This window comes from Callospermophilus lateralis, chromosome 7 (genome assembly GCF_048772815.1).
Source record: "Callospermophilus lateralis isolate mCalLat2 chromosome 7, mCalLat2.hap1, whole genome shotgun sequence".
Taxonomy (NCBI): domain Eukaryota; kingdom Metazoa; phylum Chordata; class Mammalia; order Rodentia; family Sciuridae; genus Callospermophilus; species Callospermophilus lateralis.
The window spans coordinates 2,229,891-2,250,671 of record NC_135311.1 but is presented as its reverse complement, the minus strand read 5'-3'; the positions used below and the strand labels follow the sequence as shown (position 1 = coordinate 2,250,671).

At 45.2% G+C, this 20,781-nt stretch overlaps 1 protein-coding gene across 4 annotated transcripts; it reads right to left on the bottom strand.

The window, feature by feature from the left end:
• Positions 1-184: 184 nt before the first annotated feature.
• On the bottom strand, positions 185-6,507 carry Ca14 (carbonic anhydrase 14). Of its 4 annotated transcripts, none has more exons than XM_076861530.1 (12): positions 6,369-6,507; positions 6,150-6,264; positions 4,114-4,134; positions 3,020-3,199; positions 2,558-2,700; positions 2,242-2,337; positions 1,994-2,060; positions 1,433-1,590; positions 1,229-1,349; positions 975-995; positions 783-867; positions 185-663 (listed from the first exon to the last, which is right to left on the bottom strand). In XM_076861530.1, exons 2-12 carry the CDS (start codon positions 6,202-6,204, stop codon positions 597-599), a joined length of 1,014 nt encoding a protein of 337 aa, XP_076717645.1. In that variant the 5' UTR covers positions 6,205-6,264; positions 6,369-6,507; the 3' UTR covers positions 185-596. The 4 variants fall into 4 exon arrangements, with proteins under 4 accessions (XP_076717645.1, XP_076717647.1, XP_076717648.1 ...); XM_076861532.1 differs by lacking the exon at positions 6,369-6,507 and adding an exon at positions 3,424-3,478 and having other exon boundaries at positions 6,150-6,228; XM_076861533.1 differs by lacking the exon at positions 6,369-6,507 and adding an exon at positions 3,424-3,445 and having other exon boundaries at positions 6,150-6,228.
• Positions 6,508-20,781: the final 14,274 nt, after the last annotated feature.

Sequence of the window (20,781 nt, the reverse complement as noted above, 5' to 3'; positions counted from 1 at the left end):
GCATCACTTTGGTGCAAGGGCAGAAATCTGAGCTGGTGGTTTAACATATTGGACGTCCCCTTCGGGGGTGGGATAAAAGGAGTTAGTCGCCCAGGCTTCTTTTTCTATGTCCTTTGCCTGTCTCTACCACCTGAGGGATTAAGGACCTCTCCCACTCCCAGGAACCCTAAAGGATAGGCCAGAATTAAGGTCAGAAACTTTAATTCCAATTACACTGAACAAAAACATGTAACCCCAGCAGCAGCCCGTTTTCCATGGGGGAGTTCCTGCAGTGTATCTAGGGGAAGGGATAAAAAGGCGAGGGGTGGGAGACTTGGGGCTCATCTTCAACATCACCTACAACTGAACATAGTTTGCCCGCGGTGTTAATACACAGGGATCTCCTGGTGTCCTCCTACATGTTTTGAGAGGCCAAAGGCTAAAGGCTCTGCTAGTCTTCCTTGAATGAGAATCTCGTCCTTACCTCTGTAAGAGAAGTCCAGAAAAGGAGGGGTGTCTGCCTACAACTCCTAGTAGTATTTTCTGTCCAGCCCCTGCACCCCACTTTAGAGGCTCCCCGAAAGGCACAAAGGGAAGGCATCGTGATGTCTCGGAACTTATGCTTCCGTGGTGGCTTGTGCTGAGGTGAAGACCACACTCTTCCGGTTTCCCAGCCTCTTCTTTCTGGAAGGGGGAATAATTGTTCATGGGAGTGATTAGTGTCCTCAGTGAAGCAATTAGAGGTGGAATATGAGAAGACTTTTTAAAAGAAAGGACTGCAGGAATGGAAAGTAGGACCTCACCGAATCTTTCTAACGATGAAATAAACGGCCAGCAGAAGGCAGAGACAGCCAATCAAGATTCCCACACCTAAACTCAGCATCTCACCTGCAGGAGATGACAATGGAAGGTGTCAGACTAGGACTAACATTGAACTTTCCCCCAACTTGCCGAGGTCCCTCCTGTCTCTTAGTTCCTGGGTAGGGCTGTCTTACCTGTGGTATACAAGGATCCCACTGTAGAGGAAGAAAACTTGGGTCAGTGGGGCTTCAGAATCCATCCCAACTGTAAGCAGCCCGCTGCTTTTATGCCTGGGAAAATTACCAGGGCACCCAGGGCTGGGGGTGGTTCCCAGTCCAAGTAAGTACTGGAAACCCCTTCCCCTCTTAGCTTTTTCTGTCTCAGGTGTTCCCTAGTTCCTGTCATTGAGTCCCTGATTTCCCTTCTCTTCTGAGCCTTGGAGAGTCACCTTGGGTGAATGAAGCAAAGACAGTCCGCTGATTGAGAGGCTGGGGAGCTCTATAGTTCTGTATGAGGGGCTCAGAGGGCTCCTCTTCTGTGGAGAACAATGTCTCCTGAAGCTTTTCCAGCTGAGAAGAGTGGGAGAAGTCACTTTTGGGATGGGAAAGGGTCTGGAGTTAAAATTTCCTTCCTTTACCTCTTCATTACTCACCTGTCCCATTGAAATCTGGGCCCTTCGATTGAAGACTGTCCAGAGCACACTTTGGTAGCAGGGAGGAGTTGTGAGTGAGCCATTGTAACGGAAGAACTGCTCCAGCTGTGGGGGGAGCAGCTCTCCCACATTGAAGGGAGGCACTGAAGTCTTCTGATCTGGGGAGAACAGACTAGGATTCATCTTGCTGTACTCTGACTTACCTAGACAGGGTTCCCAAAGCAAAACCCACAGGCCCTGAAATTGCTGCCTCCCAAAACCTCTTAGGTCATTTTTTTTTTTTTTTTTTTGGTTGGGGGGAGGCTACCAGGAAATGAACTCAGGGGCACCCAACCACTAAGCCTCATCCTCAGCCTATTTTGTATTTTATTTATAGAAAGGGTCTCACTGAGTTGCTTAGCACCTTGCAGGTGCTGAGTGAGGCTGACTTTGAACTTGTGATCCTCCTGCCTCATCCTCCAGAGATGCTGGGATTACAGGTGTGTGCCAGCAGGCCCAGCCTAGGTCATTTTTTAAAAGTCTTCCTAAAGTCTAAACTCACTATAGATTTTTAGTTCTCACCTTTATGTCTTATTTCATGCAAATGACTCAGAATGTGTTCATAAGCTGGATTCTCAGTCTCACCCACCTGGAAGGGGAGGAAAAGGAGAGAGTGTGGAATGAGTCTGTGTTGGGAGTGAGACATTTAGGTACAGAATAGATGGTCAGGAGGTATTGTTGCCTGTGGTTAGGAAGGAGGCTGGCAATGAAATAGGCCTAAGGGACACAGAGGAAGTGGAAAGAGCTGGGAGAGTCTGGGGGCCACTGACCTCAATTAGGATGCCTAGTACAGCTAGCCCCTGAGGCCTCTGGGCAGCCTCACTCAAGCTGCCATAGGAATCGGAGTCATAATGCACCATGTGGAGCTGAGGGAAGGGAGGGGGATGGAATCATTTAATGCTTTTCTACCCCTCCAAGGCCTTGACCTATCCACCACTGCAACCCCCATCATGCTCCGAATCTGTCCCCCAACACTTGTCCTTGTTCCCCCAGTAGGCTTTTCCTAGTGTCCAGATTCCTTCCCCAGAACCAGTCATCCCTGTGCCATCCCTTGTGTCCTAGTCCGAGCTCTTTGTTTTCTGATACCTCTGCAACCGTGGCTTCACTGTTGATCTGGTGCTCTGACCCCCCTGGGGATCCTTTCTGACCCCAGTGCAGGTGGAGCTGGGCAGCTGCATATTTTCGGGGCAGTCCGCCCAGATACAGGGTTGGGGGCAGAGAGAGTTGCACTGTGAGGAAAAGAGCAAGTTAGAGTTGGTGGAGGAACATGGGTCATTCTCACCCGTGGTTGCCACTTCTTGGGAGATAATCCCTCCCACAGACCAGTGCTTTTCTAGCATAGCTTGCCTGTTCTCAATGAGGTCGACCCATCAGGCTTGATCAGAGACATTTAGCTCCCACCTTGATTACAGGAGCCCAATCCTCATTCTTATATCTCCAAATTCATGGATGGAGCTTTCTGAAAACTTGTGTTATGAAAATACTTCTTTCTCTTGGTCCCTAAGATTTGAACTGGAGATTTGAACTGCTGGGAGCCTAGGTTTTTACCTGTGTGGCCATTGTTGTGCAAGTCCAAAGGCTCAGTTCCAGGCTGATCGTATCCGTGGGGCTGAAGAGCGGGCAACTCGGGGTCAAATGTCACACTGTCTGTCTGGATATCGATGGGGGACTGGGCATTGCTTCCACACTCAGGGTAAGAGGCTGGCCAATGGTCCTGACCGTGTGGGCCTGGTGGGGGTAACCATGGATATTTGTCCTGCCCTCCAGCCCCAGCCACCCTTGAACACTCCCCTGCCAAGTTATCCTTCTGTGTGCAGGTAGAAATGCACTTGCCCCACCCGGGAGAGACAAGTAGCAGTCCCACTGGACTCTACGCTGCAGTTCCCCTTGCCTACCCAGAGGCAGAGATGACTCCCCAGTTACCCTGGTACATGTGAAGTGGTAGCTCTTACCTGTAGTTTGAGGACAAGAAATCTGAATGAGGGGAAGAGGAGATGGATAGATAGCCTGAATGCCCAGAGAGGTAGAATTAGAGTAGGAATGATAAAATGAGGGGAAATAAATGATCCTAGAGAGAAGGTCTCCTTGGAGTGCCCCATTAAGTAGTCTTGGAATTCAGCTAGCTATCTTGACTTTGTCATTTCTTGCTCTCACACTGAAATTTGCACTGAGACTAGAGTTTTGTTAAGTCGTTAATCAGAAGTTCAGAGAGTTCCACCTCCCCTAAGGTCACAAACTAACCTGCTACTCTTCCTCACTCCTCATCTCAAGCTCTGTCCCAGTTCCAAAAGCAGGTTGGGAATAGGACTGAGAAGAATGCAGAGAGCCAAGAGAATAGCAACTAAGCTCCGAGATCCTCTCCCCACCCAGTTTTCTTTCCACACCAACTCCCTCACTCCCACATGGATTTATTGAGGACTCAACTGACTTTTATGCTGAATCAGGAGGTGTGGGATTTAATGATTACAATAGGGTCTACAAATCATACATGCACAACCCAGGCCAAGGGGAGATGGGGAAGGGAGGCATTAGTGTGCAAAGCTAAAGGAAACTGCTCCCCACCCCAGGATAAGTCTTCCTGCAGGTGAGGAGGTCCCAGGGTTAGAAGGGTGTTGACAGGCCACCTGGAGTTCTGTTCTCACCTTCATATGTCCAATGGTGACCTGCAAGACAGAGTAATTTGGGTTACAACCAATGCAGACTGGGGCAGAGCCCTGGCTTCCACCCTCCCCTCCCAGGGGCCCTTGGTACCACTTCCCCTCCCCCTTGGCCTTCCACTCCACTTCCCAAAGGAAGCCCTGAAACCGGACACCGAAAGGTGGTGGTGGTGGTGGGGGGGGTATTTAAAATCACAGCCAGGCTCAGCTGGTGCTTGCTGAGTAAAGGAGGAAGGGGAATGGAGAGAGAAAGCCTGGAGACTAAAATTAACTTGGGTCTAAATGTGCCGTCCGTTGGCCCAACCCTCACTCCAGCCTGGGCCAAGTCAATCTAACAGAAGATTGGGGTGGGGTGAGGTGAGAATGTGGGCAGAGGGTTTGGAGGAAAGGGACCAGAAAAAGAAGAAGGGAAAGAATTTTGCTGTTCTGTGTGTGTGTTGGGTGGGGGGCTGCTGTGGGGAGCAGAAGGGAGAATCATTCTTTTGCCTTGAAGCATTGCATGAAGGAAGGCACTGATCTGTAAATTAACACTGAAATTCTTCCCTTCTGATCCCACTAGTTCTAGAGGAAACTCCCCATTACCTGGAACCCCTGCTTCCCAAGATCCCTGCTGTCTCTGGAGAGGTGGGAGTCAAGGCAGGGTCTACTCTAGGTTGAGGGTGGTGGGTGGGCATAAGCAGCCAGGCTGGCAGGGACAGGATGAAAATGAAGCATTGTGTGTAAAAAGGAGAGCTGCCAGCGGGTCACATGCCAGGCTCTCTGCAGGCTCTCGTGCAGTCCTGTCTCTGGGTGACAGGCTGGGGGTCTGCTGGCCCAGCCCCACACAGGGCCAAGCTGTTTCAAGGGGAAGAGGGAGGCCTTGCGGATTTTTGCTGCAATATTAAAATGGCCAGAAACTCTGGAGAAAACCCTAAACTCTTTCCCCCTCTCTCAGACTTGTAAGAAGTCTTGGATCTCTTCAAGGTCTATTCCACTGGCCCATCCCTCAGCTCGGACAACTTTGAAAAGCAGCCCAAGAAATGGCTGGAGGCAACCCCTTATTAACCAGCTCTGTGGGCCACCCCAACAGAGGGAATCCCCTGGGGCCCTTTTCCCCCCATCAAACCCTCAACACAGTCGCTCTATGCCCCCTTTCTTTCCCTATTCTTTTCCTTTCTCCTCAGATGAAATTTTGGCTCGCCTGTTCTGTTACCCTCTTGCATTCTTCTGCTCCCTAGGCAGCTCTTTGCCTTGTTCTAAGAAACCTTCATTGCACGCCTACTGTGTGCTAGGCATGAGAGAGACACAAAAGAGGTGTAGGTGTCCTGGGGACACTTCTGGGGCTCCTCAGTCAGTTCTCCCAAGAACACCTCATCTCCTGGGAGTTCCTGAAAATCCACCTTAAACTGTAAAGGGCCAAACAAATATCGACTATTATTACTAGTATTCTCAGGGAAAAATTAGGAAGTTGGTCTCTCCATAGAACCAAGAGGGGGGCGGCTGGAGTTGTGGCTCGGCGGTAGCCCGCTTGCCTAGCACGTGTGGGGCCCTGGGTTCCATCCTCAGCGCCACATAAAAAAATAAAATAAAGGTATTGAAACAAAGTGTGTTTTTGTTTTTGTTTTTAAAAGAGGGCTTCAGCTGTGAGGTGGTGAGGCGACCAGCTGGAGTCCGGGTCTGAGCTGGGCTGCCTTGTTAGATATGTCCCCCACCTCAGTTCCCTGGCAGAGTTTGTAAAGAAGCTACCAGGGTGGCCGGCGACTAGGACAGTGGGGAAAGCCTCCGGAAAACTGCAAGGAGATGCCTGCTCTTGTCTGTATAAGGCCCTGCCCCTGGCACCTTCTCCCCTGTCCCCAACAACAGCTGGGCTGGAAAGGTAAAGGGAAAAGAAGGGAACGGTTTCCTCCATGTTCTTTTCCCTACCCCTGCGCCTATTGTTCCAGCCCCTGGGCGTCCTTTTACCTCTCCTCCCGCCTCTGAGCACACATGGTGACATGTGGATATCAGCCCAGACCAACACACAGACAGCCAGTTGTACCTACCCCCGTCTGCAGCCAGGATCCAAATCACCTCTAGCAGGAGGGCGAAGAACAACATGGTATCCCCAGGAAGGGGCACAGAGAACCAGGAATTTGGGGACTAAAGGACTAGGAGAGACTGAGGAAGAGAGAGGAAAGAAGAGTTCCTGGCGTTGAGTATATTTATCTCTCTTTCTCTTGCTGTATCTGAATTTCCAGGGAATTTGATTTTCATTGGGATACCGTGAATTTCTGGGTCCCAGGAAAAATCTCTTGCTGCCTCTCTCTGCTCTCTTTATCTCTTTCTGAAGTCTCCAGTCCACTTGCTGGCCAGTGACTTCACAATTGCCTCTCGCTTTTAAGGTGGCTCTGGACTGGTGTACGTGGGGAGGGGGGGTGCCTGGACTGCAGGCGGGCAGCTCCTTAAATAGCCAATTAGGCATGCAGGATGGCCCCGCTCAGAGCCAGAGCGCGCGAGTTTCACCGGAGCCCTGGCCCTGGCTCAGGAGCCCAGCTGGGTGAGCTCTTCTTTCCTCTGCTGTTCACACAGATACTCCTCAGATGGGTGTCCCCTGGAGCAGGCAGGGGCAAGAAAGGGGGCCTTTGGGGCTCAATGCAGCCACCTCAAGAGGACACTATGTTCTCTTTTGCCTGCCTGGCTTCTCCCCTGAGGAGTAGCACCCTGGGTGGTGGGGGGCCTATTCCCAATGCCTTGCAGTGTCTGAGCTGCCCTGGAATAGAAGTCAGAGTTAGGGGAGAAGTTAAGAAGGAGCTGGGGACTCAGGGTGCAGGTGGGGTAGGGGTGGGAAGTCAAGGTCTGAAAACCTGGGTTGTGGAGAATAAGAGAAGTAATACCAGGAGAACTTGTTGGGAGCGCTGTCTTCCTCCTGTTCCTGTCACTACCCCCTTCCCACGGTGAGGCCTGGGTCCACGTGCTTGTGTGGCTTGGGGGGGGGGGGTGGTTTTGTTTGCTGTATAAAGCCCATTTGTGTGCCCAGTGGGGGAGGGGCTGCCACAGCACCATGGAGAGACAGCGGCTCTAACTGCCAGACACAGCCACCTCCCTCCCCAGGGAGCCCAGATCTAGGGCGGCTTTTGTCACTTAAGAGGACACTGACCCCAGCAGAGAGGCCTGGGCTGGAGGGAGATGGGGAGACCATGGAAACAATCACTATCACAGAAAAGGCGGACTCCAGAGAACAAGCGTGGAGAGAGCAGGGAGAGTCTGTGTGGCCCAGGGTCTTCCTTCCTGCCCCAGGGCGGCCGCGGCAGGACAGTGGGACTGAGAAACCTGCCACTGTGGAGCCGGGCCAGCGGAGCACAGAGGCGGCGCGTCTCAGGAATGTGGGCTGGTGTGTGCTCCCCCACAGGACTGGAAATCCCGATCGGAATGTACATCCTAAATCCCTCATTAGGGAATGTGAAAGCCCACAGATAATTCCAAGATCTTTCTCCTCCATACCCTTCGCCAGAGTCACTAGCCTGAAGGATGCACCCGTCTGAGCTCCTTCTGTCCTCTTTGCTCCTTCTGAGTGGCAATAAACAGCCCAAACAAAGGGAGCCGAAGCTAAATAAGGAGCAGGACAAAAGCCAAAAGAAGGGAATGATGCATGTGCTGGATCCTCAGCTCCTGCAGCAGGCACTAGCTGCGCCCTCCTGTCCCCTGGGATGGATCTGCCAAACAGAGCCGTTTGTTTTCAGATATCCTTTCCTTTTTTATTTTCTCATCTCCCTCTGAAATTATTTTTTCCCTTACAGAAAAGTTTTCTGTTTTGAAGTTTCCCCAAAGACTCATCTATCCATCCCATCTATGAAGAATACAAAAGTTTAAATCCGATTTCTTCAGAATCAGAGTGGTTAATACAGAGGAACCGCCACAACAAAAAAGCAGAAATATGTTTCACACAGTAGGAAAGAAGTCTTCATGGAATGACCTCTGCCGGGCAGTCCCCTGGAGCCTGCGGGATTGAGAGTCAGCCTCCCAAGGCAGGTAGCATGTCTTGACAGGCGCCACCTCCTGGCTCATCTGTAAATTTTTTAAATTTAAAATGTTTCCAGTGTGATTCCTTCTGGGAAGAATTTCACTGTGGTGGGCCATTTTTTTTTTTTTTTTTTCTGTACAGTTGAACATTATTTCACAAAGATGTCTTAGCCCCAAATCAGCACTTTCCATTCCTGAGTGAGCAGCCCCTCTAGGTGCTCATGCTCCCAAACAGACAACTGCTGTTGTTTCTAGGAGAGAGGGAGAAAGGTGGTGAGCATTTTCACCTGGGGATTTGATGTTATTCTGATCTTTGGCTTTATTGTGAATACATTCGTTGTTGCTTTCTAGTCTCACTGACATGGAGTACGTGTCAAGATAACCCTAATTATTATTATTTTTTTTAATATTTATTTTTCAGTTGTAGTTGAACACAATACATTTATTTATTTTTATGTGGTGCTGAGGATCGAACCCAGGGCCTGGCATGTGCTAGGCGAGCAGTCTATTGCTGAGCCACAATCCCAGCCCCCTAATTATTTTGTTTTAAATGATAGTTTCTATTCAAACTCTGGCATCTTTGTTTCAGTGCTGACTTCTCCCATTCCAGTCTTTTTCTCATGCTGGGGTTGGCTAAACTACTAAAACCAAACCATTCCACTGCCTTCTGGCGCCATCTCCTGTCCTAGCAAATGCAGTGAAATGTGAATGTCAGAATCAAAAGTGTTCAGGTGTAGTGACTTTCTTGTTTGTCTTGTCTTAAAGGGTCTTAACCTAGATATTTAAACTCGCTACTCTAAAACATTATAGGAACCTGTTGATTGCTCTGAGTTTGTGTGGTAGGGTATATGGGAATTAAATAAAGGAGGGAGTCAGATTTTTAAAAACCCCCAAACCAAGAATGGTTACAACAGAACTGCAAGCAGTACAAGTGGTAACTAATGGCTAAGAAAGAATCAGTGAGGAGACTGAAATAGATGGAATCAGATTTTCTAGAAAAGCAAATAACATTGCACCCTGAGGTAATGTGGACCTGAGATTCTAATTTGATAGGTAATCACATTTAGTATTACATGTTTGTTGTTTAACACTTTAGTACTACAGCTGCTTAAGAAAACACAAAAGTGCTCAAGAATTAATGTCAAAGTAATTAGGGAGAGGAGGGTGGTCAGAATTCCTTTGAATATACTTTTTTTTTTTCAGTTTTCCAGATCACATTGCTGATAGTTACAGTATGAGAATTTTTTGGGGGGGCAGGTAGGGATACCAGGGATTGAACTCAGGGGCACTTGGCCACTAAGCCATATCCCCAGCCCTATTTTAGTATTTTATTTAGAGATAGGGTCTCACTGAGTTGCTAAGTGTCTCACTTTTGCTGAGACTGGCTTTGAACTTGAGATCCTCCTGCCTCAGCCTCCAAGCCACTGAGATTACAGGTGTGCACCACCGCGCCCAGCATGAGAATGCTTTACCACAGAACTGCAGTCCCCGTCTCATGAAATAACATTCTTTTCTTTATTTCCTCCTGCTCCCTGCCCTGCCTCTGTTTCTTCGGAGTTCTTTTTTGAATTTGTTTATTTTGGGTTTCTGATTTTCTGTCAGACCCCTTCTAAAATATTTGGTGATCCTTGCCTTTTCATTCATACCTAAGGCTGCAGCCCTCAGGTGTTTATGATCAGGTCTGGAAGGTGTCGGTTGGTAGACTGCAAGGTGAAGGGATGACCATATCTGGCCATTTCCTACCATTGTCTTCAGAGAAGAAACTTTTAACTTTTGACCTCAAGTTACACTTCAATTATAAGATGAAGGAAAGAGAGAAAAGCGTTGGTTGGGTGGAGAGGGAGGCTTGTCACGTTCTCACAGAAGCTTTCACTTCTTCTGACAGTGCTCCCTCCATCTAACGAGGCTCGGTTGAGTTTGGAGTAACTCTGATCTCTGTAGACCAGAGTTGGGAACTGAAATTCGCTCTTTCAGTAAACCTTTGACCATATTCTGTTTTAGCTCTACCTTCACCCTCACCTCAAGAGTTCTCAGTGCCTTGGAAATGTTGTGGGTTATCGGATGTAAATCAGTTTGACTCTGAACCCCTTGTGGGGAGGTTTCGATCTACTCCTCTCTGCTAAGATAACTACCTCAATAGACTAGGAGGGATGAAGGGGATCCCAACAATGGCATTCCTCTTTCTTTCCCAAACAGGTTGAGAAATAAAGCAAAAAATAAATATGGATGTCCACATATCTACTTTTTCACTGTAGGGGCCAGATTGGAGAATGCATTTCAGTGTGATGGTAACTGCCCCTGAGAATCAGGCGCCCTGGGTGAGGGGGACGTCAGGGTGAAGGCACAGAGCAGAGTGGTGGCGGGCAGGCTTCCCCTCTCAGGAGCAGGGGGTGGAACTGATGGAACAGTCCATTCAGAGTCCATGAGCAAAGCGCTGAGAAAGGCCCTGATACACTGACTGAGCTCTTCTTCACAAAAAGGAAGACGTCAGAATCAAGAAACAGCAGTCTGAATCACACTGTTTCTTTGTTTCACAGATTCCAAGTTCTGCTGGGTTCTCTCATTCCTTGTCCTTTTCCCTTATATTTTTGCTGATGCAGTGTGATGACACATGATGGCGGGGTCACGGTTGCATATCTGCATGTGCACAGGATATAACAATGTAATTGGGCCAATATCACTCTTTTCCCTGTCCTTCTCCCGCCCCCTGGTCCCTTTCCTCTCTAGTCTCCCTTTGATTTTCATGAGACTCCTTGGCTTTCTTCTTTTTACTTTCTTGCTTCCATGTATGAAGGAAAAATGTGACCCTTAACCTTCTAGTTCAGCTTATTTCACTTAACATGATGTTTTCAAATTCCATCCATTTTCCTGCAAATGACTCATTTCATTCTTCTTTATGTTTGACTAGAACTCCTTTGTGTATATATCCTATATTTTCTTTTCTTTTTTTAATTTTTTTTTTTTTTTTGTAGTAGTGGATGGACAGAATGCCTTTATTTTATTTGTTTGTTTTTATGTGGTGCTGAGGATGGAACCCAGGGCCTCACACATGCTTGGCAAGTGCTCTGCCACTGAGCCCCAACCCCAGCCCTATCCTACATTTTCTTTATCCATTCATCTGTCCATGAATATCTAGCCTGCTTCCATAGTTTGGCTGTGCTCAGTCTTTGTTCTTTTATATTTTTTATTTTTATTAATTTTTTTTAGTTGTAGATGGACACAATACCTTTATTTTACTCATTTATTTATTTTTATGTAATGCTGTGGATGAACCAGTTCTAGGCAAGTGCTCTACCACTGAGCTCTATTCCCAGTCCTCTTTTGTTCTTTTATATTTAGATCTTATTGTGGGCTGGGGATGTGGCTCAAGCGGTAGCGTGCTTGCCTGGTATGCGTGCGGCCCGGGTTTGATCCTCAGCACCACATACAAAAAACAAAGATGTTGTGTCCGCCAAAAACTGAAAGATAAATATTAAAAATTCTCTCTCTCTCTCTCTCTCTTAAAAAAAAAAAAATAAAATAAATAGATCTTATTGTTTCAAAGTCATGTTAGTAAGATTTGGAAGAAATGGAGGAAAATATGTACTAAAATTTCCAGGGCACAGTGGCTCAGACCTGTAATCCCAGCAGTTCAGGAGGCTGAGACAGAAGGATCTCACGTTCAAAGTCAGCCTCAGCAAAAGTGCTAAACAACTCAGTGAGACCTTGTCTCTAAATAAAATCCAAAATAGGGCTGGGGGTGGGGCTCAGTGGTTAAGTGGCCCTGAGTTGAATCCCCAGCACCCTCCCCCACAAAAAATTTCCATGTTTAACCAGATGTTTCTAGTTTGTTGTTGTTGTTGTTTTGTAGTTGTAGATGCACAGCATGCCTTTATTGTATTTGTTTATTTTTTTGTGGTGCTAAAGATCAAACCCAGTGCCTCACAGGTGCTGGGCAAGCACGCTGCCACGGACAGTTGTTTTTGAAAGTAACCTTATGACCAAAGTTATACTTTTTTTTTTTTTTTTCCAGTATTAGGGATTGAACCCAGGGGCATTCTACCACTGAGTCACATCCCTAATTCTTTATTTTTTATTTTGAGACAGGGTCTCTGTTGCTCAGGATAGCCTTAAACTTGTAATCCCCCTGCCTCCGCCTCCTGAGTGGCTGGGATTACAAGTGTGTGCTACCATGCCTAGCCATTAATTTCACTTAAAGCAATATTTATCATCTGTGTTACTGGGATATACACAGCAGTAACTTAATTTATATTTGATACTCAATATGGCTTTATTTCTAGAAGACTCACTCTTCAAATTTGTCTTTGGCTTATGTTAAAAAAAGTTTGCACTCCGGTAGCACAGGGAGGTGAGTCAGCCTAGATTTTACAAGTTTTGCAGCTAATCCACAGAATTTGGTATTTACATGACAATAATCAAGTTACTGCAACAATATGTAGATTTCTTTCTTTACTGTGTACTGGCAGTCTGTACAGAGGATTCCAAATTATAAAAAAATGTAGGGTAGTTCAGTTGTTTTACTCCTCCCTCCCTCCCTCCTCCCCTTCCTTCTTTTCTTTTCTTTTTTTTTTTTTTGTGTGTGTGTACTAAAGATTGAACCCAGGGACACTTTACCACAATTAATTTCTTTTTTTTTTTTTTTTAATATTTATTTTTTAGTTGTAGTTGGACACAATACCTTTATTTTATTTATTTTTACGTGGTGCGGAGGATCGAACCCAGGGCCTTGGATGTGCTAGGTGAGGGCTCTACCCCTGAGCCACAATCCCAGTCCACTGCAATTCATTTCTTTTTATTTTTCTGCATGGTCTAAGTTCCTGAGGGTCTTGCAAAATTGCTAAGGCTGGCCTTGAACTTGCCGGTTCTTCTGCTTTAGCTTTTTGAGTCACTGGGACTACAGGCATGTGCTACAGTGTCTGGCTTTATAGTTTTCTTGATGCCAATGAAAACTTTTCAAAAATATCTGATAAATATCTTTAAATAAGGCTTAATAAAATAATCACGTTTTCTTATCCTGCAGTTTTTGCATCTCAACAAGGATTATATGATTGAATATCTAGCTGTGGCATTTTGAATATAAGCAGGGAGTAAGAATGATATTTTAGCTGGGCAGGATGGCACATATTTATAATCCCAGCAGCTCAGGAGGCTGAGGCAGGAGGATCATGAGTTCAAAAGCAGCCTCAGTAACTTAGTGAGGTCTTAAGCAACTTAGCAAGAGCTTGTCTCAAAATAAAAAAATAAAAAGAGCTGGGGATATGGCTTAGTGGTTAAACACCCTTGGGTTCAATCTTTGGTACTATTATTATTATTATTATTATTATTTTGGAGAGCACTCACAGATTAAGCAGTATTGTAATGGTCACTTTTAGAAAAAGATATGAACTTTGTTCAGAGAAACTGGATTTATTAAGATTCATCTTCAGGGGCTGGGGTTGTGGCTCAGAGGACTTGCCTAGCATATGTGAGGCCCAGGGTTCGAGTCTCAGCACCTTATATAAATAAAATAAAGGTCCATTTACAACTAAAATAAATATATATTTTAAAAAATATTCATCTTTTTAATGTAAAATTATAAGACCTTGGGTATATCCCTTGCTTTAGTTATCTATTACTGCTGTTGTTTAATTACCTATTGCTAGCAAATCATCTCAGAATTTAGTAGTTTAAAACAACAACCATGCTATATCTACTCAAGATTCTGAAATGTGGGCTGGGCATGGTACAATAGCCATCTCTACTCCAGGTAGCGCTGGCTGGGGCCACTTGACAGGGATGAAGGATCCAAGAAGACTTCATTCTCTTGGCCCACGCCTGCCCAGTGGTGGCTGGGACAGTAGAGGATGTCTGGATTCTCTCTCCCTTCACAGTCTCTCATTGTCCAGGGCTTTTATCTTTATAATGAGGGATTCAGTGGCCTTTCTTTCCAGTAGGATAGTTGGACTTTATGTGAGAACTGGCTCCTAAAACAGCAAGAAAGAAACTTCCAGCCTCTTAAATGATAGGCTCTGATCTGACATGGTGTTATTTCCACTATATGTTATTGGTGAAAACAAGTCAGAAGGTGAGCCCAGATTTAAGGGGAGGAGAAATGGATTCTACCTCTTGATATGAAGAGGATCACATGTGCATAGAAATGGGAGAAATTGTTGCTGGCCATCTATGCAGATAATTTACCTCACCATTTAACTTCAATAAGGTTCAGTTTGTTTTTTTCCTTTGCAACTCACTTTAGATAGATAGATATAAATATATAGATCTATATCTCCTAATTCTAAGGCTCTAAACAAATATAAAAACCTATCTTGTCTCAGAGGATGTTGATCTAGAAAGTTACCAAAGGATATTAGTACAGGGAACAACTAGAGCTGTTGTTTGCTGAGTGTTGATCACTGTTCTGGAACTAAGGGGAGCAGTTATGACCTTGGATTTTGGGGGGATGGAATTTCTCAGAAGTTTGGGTGAGAAACATTTCTGGGGGTTCCAAATCAGTCTGAACTCCAGAAAAAATACATCAGTTACACTGACTTAGCTTTATTTTTATTTATGTATTGGTACTAGGGATTGAACCCAGGGGTGCTTTACCACTGAGGCACATTCCCAGCCCTTTTTTATTTATTTATTTTAAAAATTTTCTTTAAATATTTATTTTTTAGTTTTCGGCGGACACAACATCTTTGTTTGTATGTGGTGGTAAGGATCGAACCCGGGCCGCACGCATGCCAGGCGAGTGCGCTACCGCTTGAGCCACATCCCCAGCCCCCCCAGCCCTTTTTTATATTTTATTTAAAGACAGGGTCTCGCTGAGTTGCTTAGTGCCTCACTAATTTGCTGAAGCTGGCTTTGAACTCATGATCCTCCTGACTCAGCCTCCCCAGTTGCTGGGATTACAGGCATGCGCCCCTGCACCTGGATACTTAGCTTTATCTTGAGACCACAAATTATCTGGTTTGGAAAATGTAAAATTAAAAAGGTAAAAGGCAGAGCAGTCTGCAGTTATCCTTAACTCCTACTTCATCACCTGTTCTCTAAGAAAGCACCAACCAAATTCTTAATTTCCTATCGTAAGCATGAATTTAGACTACTACCTGAGACCTGAGAGATATTTGAGACACATTAATTATTGAACATAATAATGCGCAGCACTGTGCCAAGTCCTGAGAGCAATGCCAGAAAACAGCCAAGTTGATGACTGGCTCTTTCTCTAGGACATTCCAATCTGGTTGGGAGAAAACAGAATCAAATAACATACATGGGATACTTCAAGGGAGCATAAAATAAATGCTGAATGAATAGATGATTAATAAGCTCTGAGAATTTAGAGGAGGGAAAATTATTTGGTTAAGGTAGAAGAAAAGCATAAGCAAAACTAAGAAGAGTGCGATAATCGTCACCTCTCATGTCACAGAGCAACAAGGGTACTAGAGAGTCTCCATTAGAAAGAGTGTGTTTTGGGACGTTGTTCCAATTATTGACAATAACAATTAACAATTGTTATCTTTGTACAACCCCAAATTTAGATGTTTAAAGCTATAAAGATCAGTTTTTGGTTTCTCGCGGTTTCCCTGGTCGAGGAGTTTGGTAGGGCTCACGGGGCAGTTCTCACTCCGGATCTCCCACGTGGTTGTGGTCAGACAGGGACTGGAGCTGGAGAAGCCAGGGCTGGGACCCTCTCACCCTCATCACATAGTCTCAAGCCTTCTCCATGTGTCCTCTTTTTAAGTTTTTTTTTATCTGTAGATGAACATAATATCTTCATTTATTTATTTTTATATGGTGCTGAGGATCAAAAGAAGCATCTCACACGGCGAGGCAAGCCCTCTACCACTGTTGGTAGCCACAACCCAGCCCCTCCATGTGATCTATAATGTAGGTTCGTTTGAGTTTCTCAGAGGGAAGGTGCATGGAGAGAACCACTGTCTCACGTTGGGTTCTTCACAGAGCAGAGTCTGAGGTGGAAATACAATCTGGAACATTTATTGTTGAGTGCTATTGGCACCAATGCCAGAGGGAGAATGATCACGCAGCCTTAATAAAGGCCTCCGCCAACCCATGGGAGGCTCGGAGCTGGGATGGCCATTCAGAACTTGTGTCAATCTGGACAAAATGGCAGGCTGGTCTTCATATGACTATGTTGAGCTGGATGTTGGTTTCCCTCTCTACAAGGGCTAGTATCTGGTAGGATCATCTTTTTTTTTTTTTTTTTTAATTAAAAAAATTTTTTTAGATGTTGATGGACCTTCATTCATTTATTTCTCTGCAGTGCTTAGAACTGAACCCAGTGCCTCACATGCTAAGCAAGTGCTGTAGCACTGAGCCAGCCCTAGGACTATCTTTTAACTACTCCTAGCAGTTAGGGAAAGGAATTCATTCCTGAAGAAAAATCTGGGTGGTTTGAGATAAAAAGTTAGGGTAAGGAAGGGCTGGGGTTTCGCTCAGAGATAAAGTACTTGCCTAGCATGTGTGAGGCACGGGGTTCAATCCTCAGCACCACATAAAAGTCAATAAATAACATAAAGGTATTGTGTCCATCTACAACTAAAAATAAATAAATAAAATAAATAAACAAGCAAATAAATAAAAGGTATTGTGTCCATATACAATTAAAAATATTTTTAAAAATCTAAGATAAAGGGAGAGATGTACTGAGTCCTAAAGGAAATGCCTCTGAACCATTGAGATGCAGAAAGTGCAGTTGTAAGTCTAGAGAGACATGCCCTTGTGAAATGAGGGAAACCCACAGACAAGCGCAGGAAAACCTGCGCCAACAAGTGTGCCTCCATCCTGCTTCACCTCCAGTCCTTTCCCCAATAGCCCTTCAATCAATATTTGACCCCCAACCCAAGGAGGGGCTTCTCATTCTGGAGACAGCCAACATCCCCCTTGAGTGTGCATTTACTCCTGAATTTACCTCTGTCCATGCCTCTGTCTGGCTTGCGCTGAACTTGTTTTCTGTTACGTACACCATGAACCCTGCTGGTCCCCCTCCCCTGTGGGGATTCCTTGGATCCTTCTCCATAGACTCTCTTCTCCTGTGATACTGTGTCCCAGTGTGCCACAAACAGGATCTGGAGCTTTCAATAGAGGGATTCAGCTATGTTGTAAGGACCTGGCAGAGGAAGCTGGGGAAATACCCCAACCTCACTCTCCTCCTGGCTTCTGATTTCCTACCAAGATCAAACCCAGGTAACTGGAGATTTGATGCAACTGTGTGGGCTTTGCCACAGAACAGGTAGAGAAGAGTGAAGAAAGGATCTAGAGGGGCAAACAAAATATTCGTTACCTGAAAATAAGTCTAAATTTAGGTTTTTTGTTTTTTTTTTTTTTTGTACCAGGAATTGAACTCAGGGGCATTCAACCCTGAGGCCCATCCCCAGCCCTATTTTGTATTTTATTTAGAGACAGAGTCCCACTGAGTTGCTTAGTGCCTTGCTGTTGTGGAGGCTGGCTTTGAACTAGTGGTCCTCCTGTCTCAGCCTCCTGAGCTGCTGGGATTACAGGCATGAGCTAGTTTAGTTTTTGAATGTTAAAGACATGTTGAGGGGACTGGGGTTGTGGTTCAGTGGTAGAGCGCTTGCCTAGCATGTGCAAGGTCCTGGGTTCAATCCTGAGCACCACATAAAAATAAAATAAAGATTCTGTGTCCAACTACAACTAAAAAAATATATTTAAAAAAAAAAAGACATGTTGAGTTTAATAATATCCTGATGCGTATTTCTTTTTTTGTGTGTGTGCCAGACATGGAACCCAGGGGGTGCTTAACCACTGAGTTATATCCCCAGCCCTTTTTATTTTGAGAAAGGTGTTAGATAGAATTTGATATAGGCCACGCCATTTTGAAACATATCTTCCATCATTTTTTTTTTGGTGGGGGGCACCAGGGATTGAACATGGGGGCACTCAATCACTGAGCCACATCCCTACCCCTACTTTGTATTTTATTTAGAGACAGGGTCTCACTAAGTTGCTTAGCACCTCACTTTTGCTGAGGCTGGCTTTGAACTTGCCTCAGCCTCCCAAACCACTGAGATTACAGGTGTGCATCACCATACCTGGCCATATTAAAACCAAAGTCCACTCTGACTCAGCCAGACCTAAACCCCAGACAATACTCCATTATCATGCAAAGAAACCCCAAAACACTCCATCATCATAAGAAAGGAAATTGTTGGGATGGTGTTGTAGCTCAGTGGTAGAGCTCTTGCCTAGCATATGTGAAGCACTGGGTTCTATCCGCAGCACCACATTAAACATAAGTAAGGGCTGGGGATGTGGCTCAAGCGGTAGCACGCTCGCCTGGCATGCGTGCGGCCCGGGTTCGATTCTCAGCACCACATACAAACAAAGATGTTGTGTCCGCCGATAACTAAAAAAAAAACAAATATTAAAAAAATTATCTCTCTCTCCCTCTCTCACTCTCTCTTTTAAAAAAAAATTCTTTAAAAATAAGTTGGGCTGGGGATGTGGCTCAAGTGGTAGCGTGCTCACCTGGCATGCGTGAGGTGCTGGGTTCGATCCTCACCACCACATAAAAATAAAATAAAATACAAATGTTGTGTTCACTGAAAACTAAAAAATAAATATTAAAAAAATTCTAAAATTCTCTCTGTCTCTCTTTAAAATAAATAAATAAATAAATAAATAAATAAAGTATTGTGTCCATTTACAACTTAAAAAAAAAAAAAGGAAATTGTTATGTGGGACTGAAATCCTAAAAATACCTAGGGCCTTGTGAAGGTGACACTACAGGGACTCTTCCCTGACCATCCCTAAGTAATGGCCTAATCCCCCTTCCTCATTCCCCTGTATCTACCCCAGACTGTAAGCAGAAGACAGGTTTCAGTCTCCACTGGGCCCCCCCTCTGTAGGTTTGTCCTGGAGAGACTTGTGTTACTATTGAGCCACCTCTCCTCTGTTTATTTCCTTCACTCACATCTTTCTTCACAAGGATCTGGCTAAGTTGATTAGGTCCTAGCTAAATTGCTGAGCCTGGCCTTGAACTTGACATCTTTCTGGCTCAGCCTCCCAAACCGCTGTGATTACAGGTGTGCACCCCTATGCCAAACTACTACTACTGCTACTTCTTTTTCTTTCTTTCTTTCTTTTTTTTGATATTTTTTCAGTTGTAGATGGACACAATATCTTTATTTTTATTTATTTTAATGTGGTGCTGAGGATCAAATCCAGAGCTTCATGCAGGTGAGGCAAGTGCTTTGCCACTGAGCTATAGCCCCAGCCCACTATGCCCAACTTCTGATGCCTGTTTCTTTTTGGTGAATTAAAGGAATCTTCTGAACCTTTTCACTCATTCTAGGTCTTTTTCATCTTCTTTCTCATGACTTAATCTTACTTTTCAGTCTACCAATTAACCTTGCCTAACAACTTCGTCTTAAGACATGTTCCAGTTCATGAGTTTGGTTTTTCTCCTGGCTGTATTTCACTTCCCATTCTAACACCCGTATACCCATCTTATATCCTGGTAATGTTCTTCATCTAACTCCTCTCCAGGGATCCTTCCTTTCTGTGTATCAGCCATACAGGTGAGATCAGGGCAAAGGACAGGCAGCTGATTGTCAAAGAAAAGGCAAGGGGTAGATAGTACCCTCCATCACCCAGTTGCTAAAAGTGCAGGGGGGAGGGGGAGGATCACACTTTCCCCCCCAAGAAATCACCCTTGGATGATTCTCTTCCTGCTCTTTTGGTCTCTTTTGGTCAGGTAGGCAGGATGGGGGGAAACCTGAAATCTATAAAAGGGGAAAGTCACCCCCATTCCCTCAGGCACCAGCTCTGGACCCCCTCCTCTCTGGAGGAATCTCTCTTTCTTCCTCTCTCTGTTCTGTTTCTTAAATAAAATTTACTTTTTGTAGTGCCTCAAGGTTTCCAGGGTGTTTAATCTTCAACACCAGGGGAACAAGAACGAGATCCTGATTTTCAAGACGGGTTTCACAGGGACTCTCTCCTTCCCCTGTATCCTATTTATCACCACCGACCCCCAATGCAAGGGATCAAAGCCAGGGTCTCACCCATGCTAGGCCAGTGCTCCACCATTACACCACCCTCCCAGGCTTAAACTGGCTTGTTGGTTGAAAATGTAAAGAGGAAAGTTTCAAAATGTCCCGGTAATAGAGATGGAAGAAGACATGAAAGTGGGGGCGAAGGGTATGGGGGGGAGGCTCACTTTGGTGGGTCTCTGTGCTGTCAGGGTGTATTTTCTGTGGCAACTACTCCATGGTGAAATGAACGTGCATACCCTCCCGTTCTGTCTCCTGTGCTCCAAGACAAAGACCACGCTATTTAACCCCATGATTATCTTCTATCTGTCCTTTGGCTTCCATAAAGTTTTTCTTTCTTCCCGACCTATTCCTCAGTTTCCTTGAGTATTTTGCTGGACAATTTCTCCCTCCTCTCTCTTTTCCTCCTCAACCATGTTTTACTCTCCTGAGCCTGATAATCTTATTAAATACACCTCTATGGACATCTTATTTTTTTCTCCTGGCCTCAAATATCACTGCATGCCGATGATTTCTAAATCAGGATCTTCCTCCTTGAGCTCCTCTGAATTTCATTCTAGACTCTGCATGTCTCAGGTGGGATTAGAATTCAGGATTTATTACCAAGCTAGAACCAAAATGTTGCTCTTTCTTTTTATTTATTTTGGTACCAGGATTGAATTTA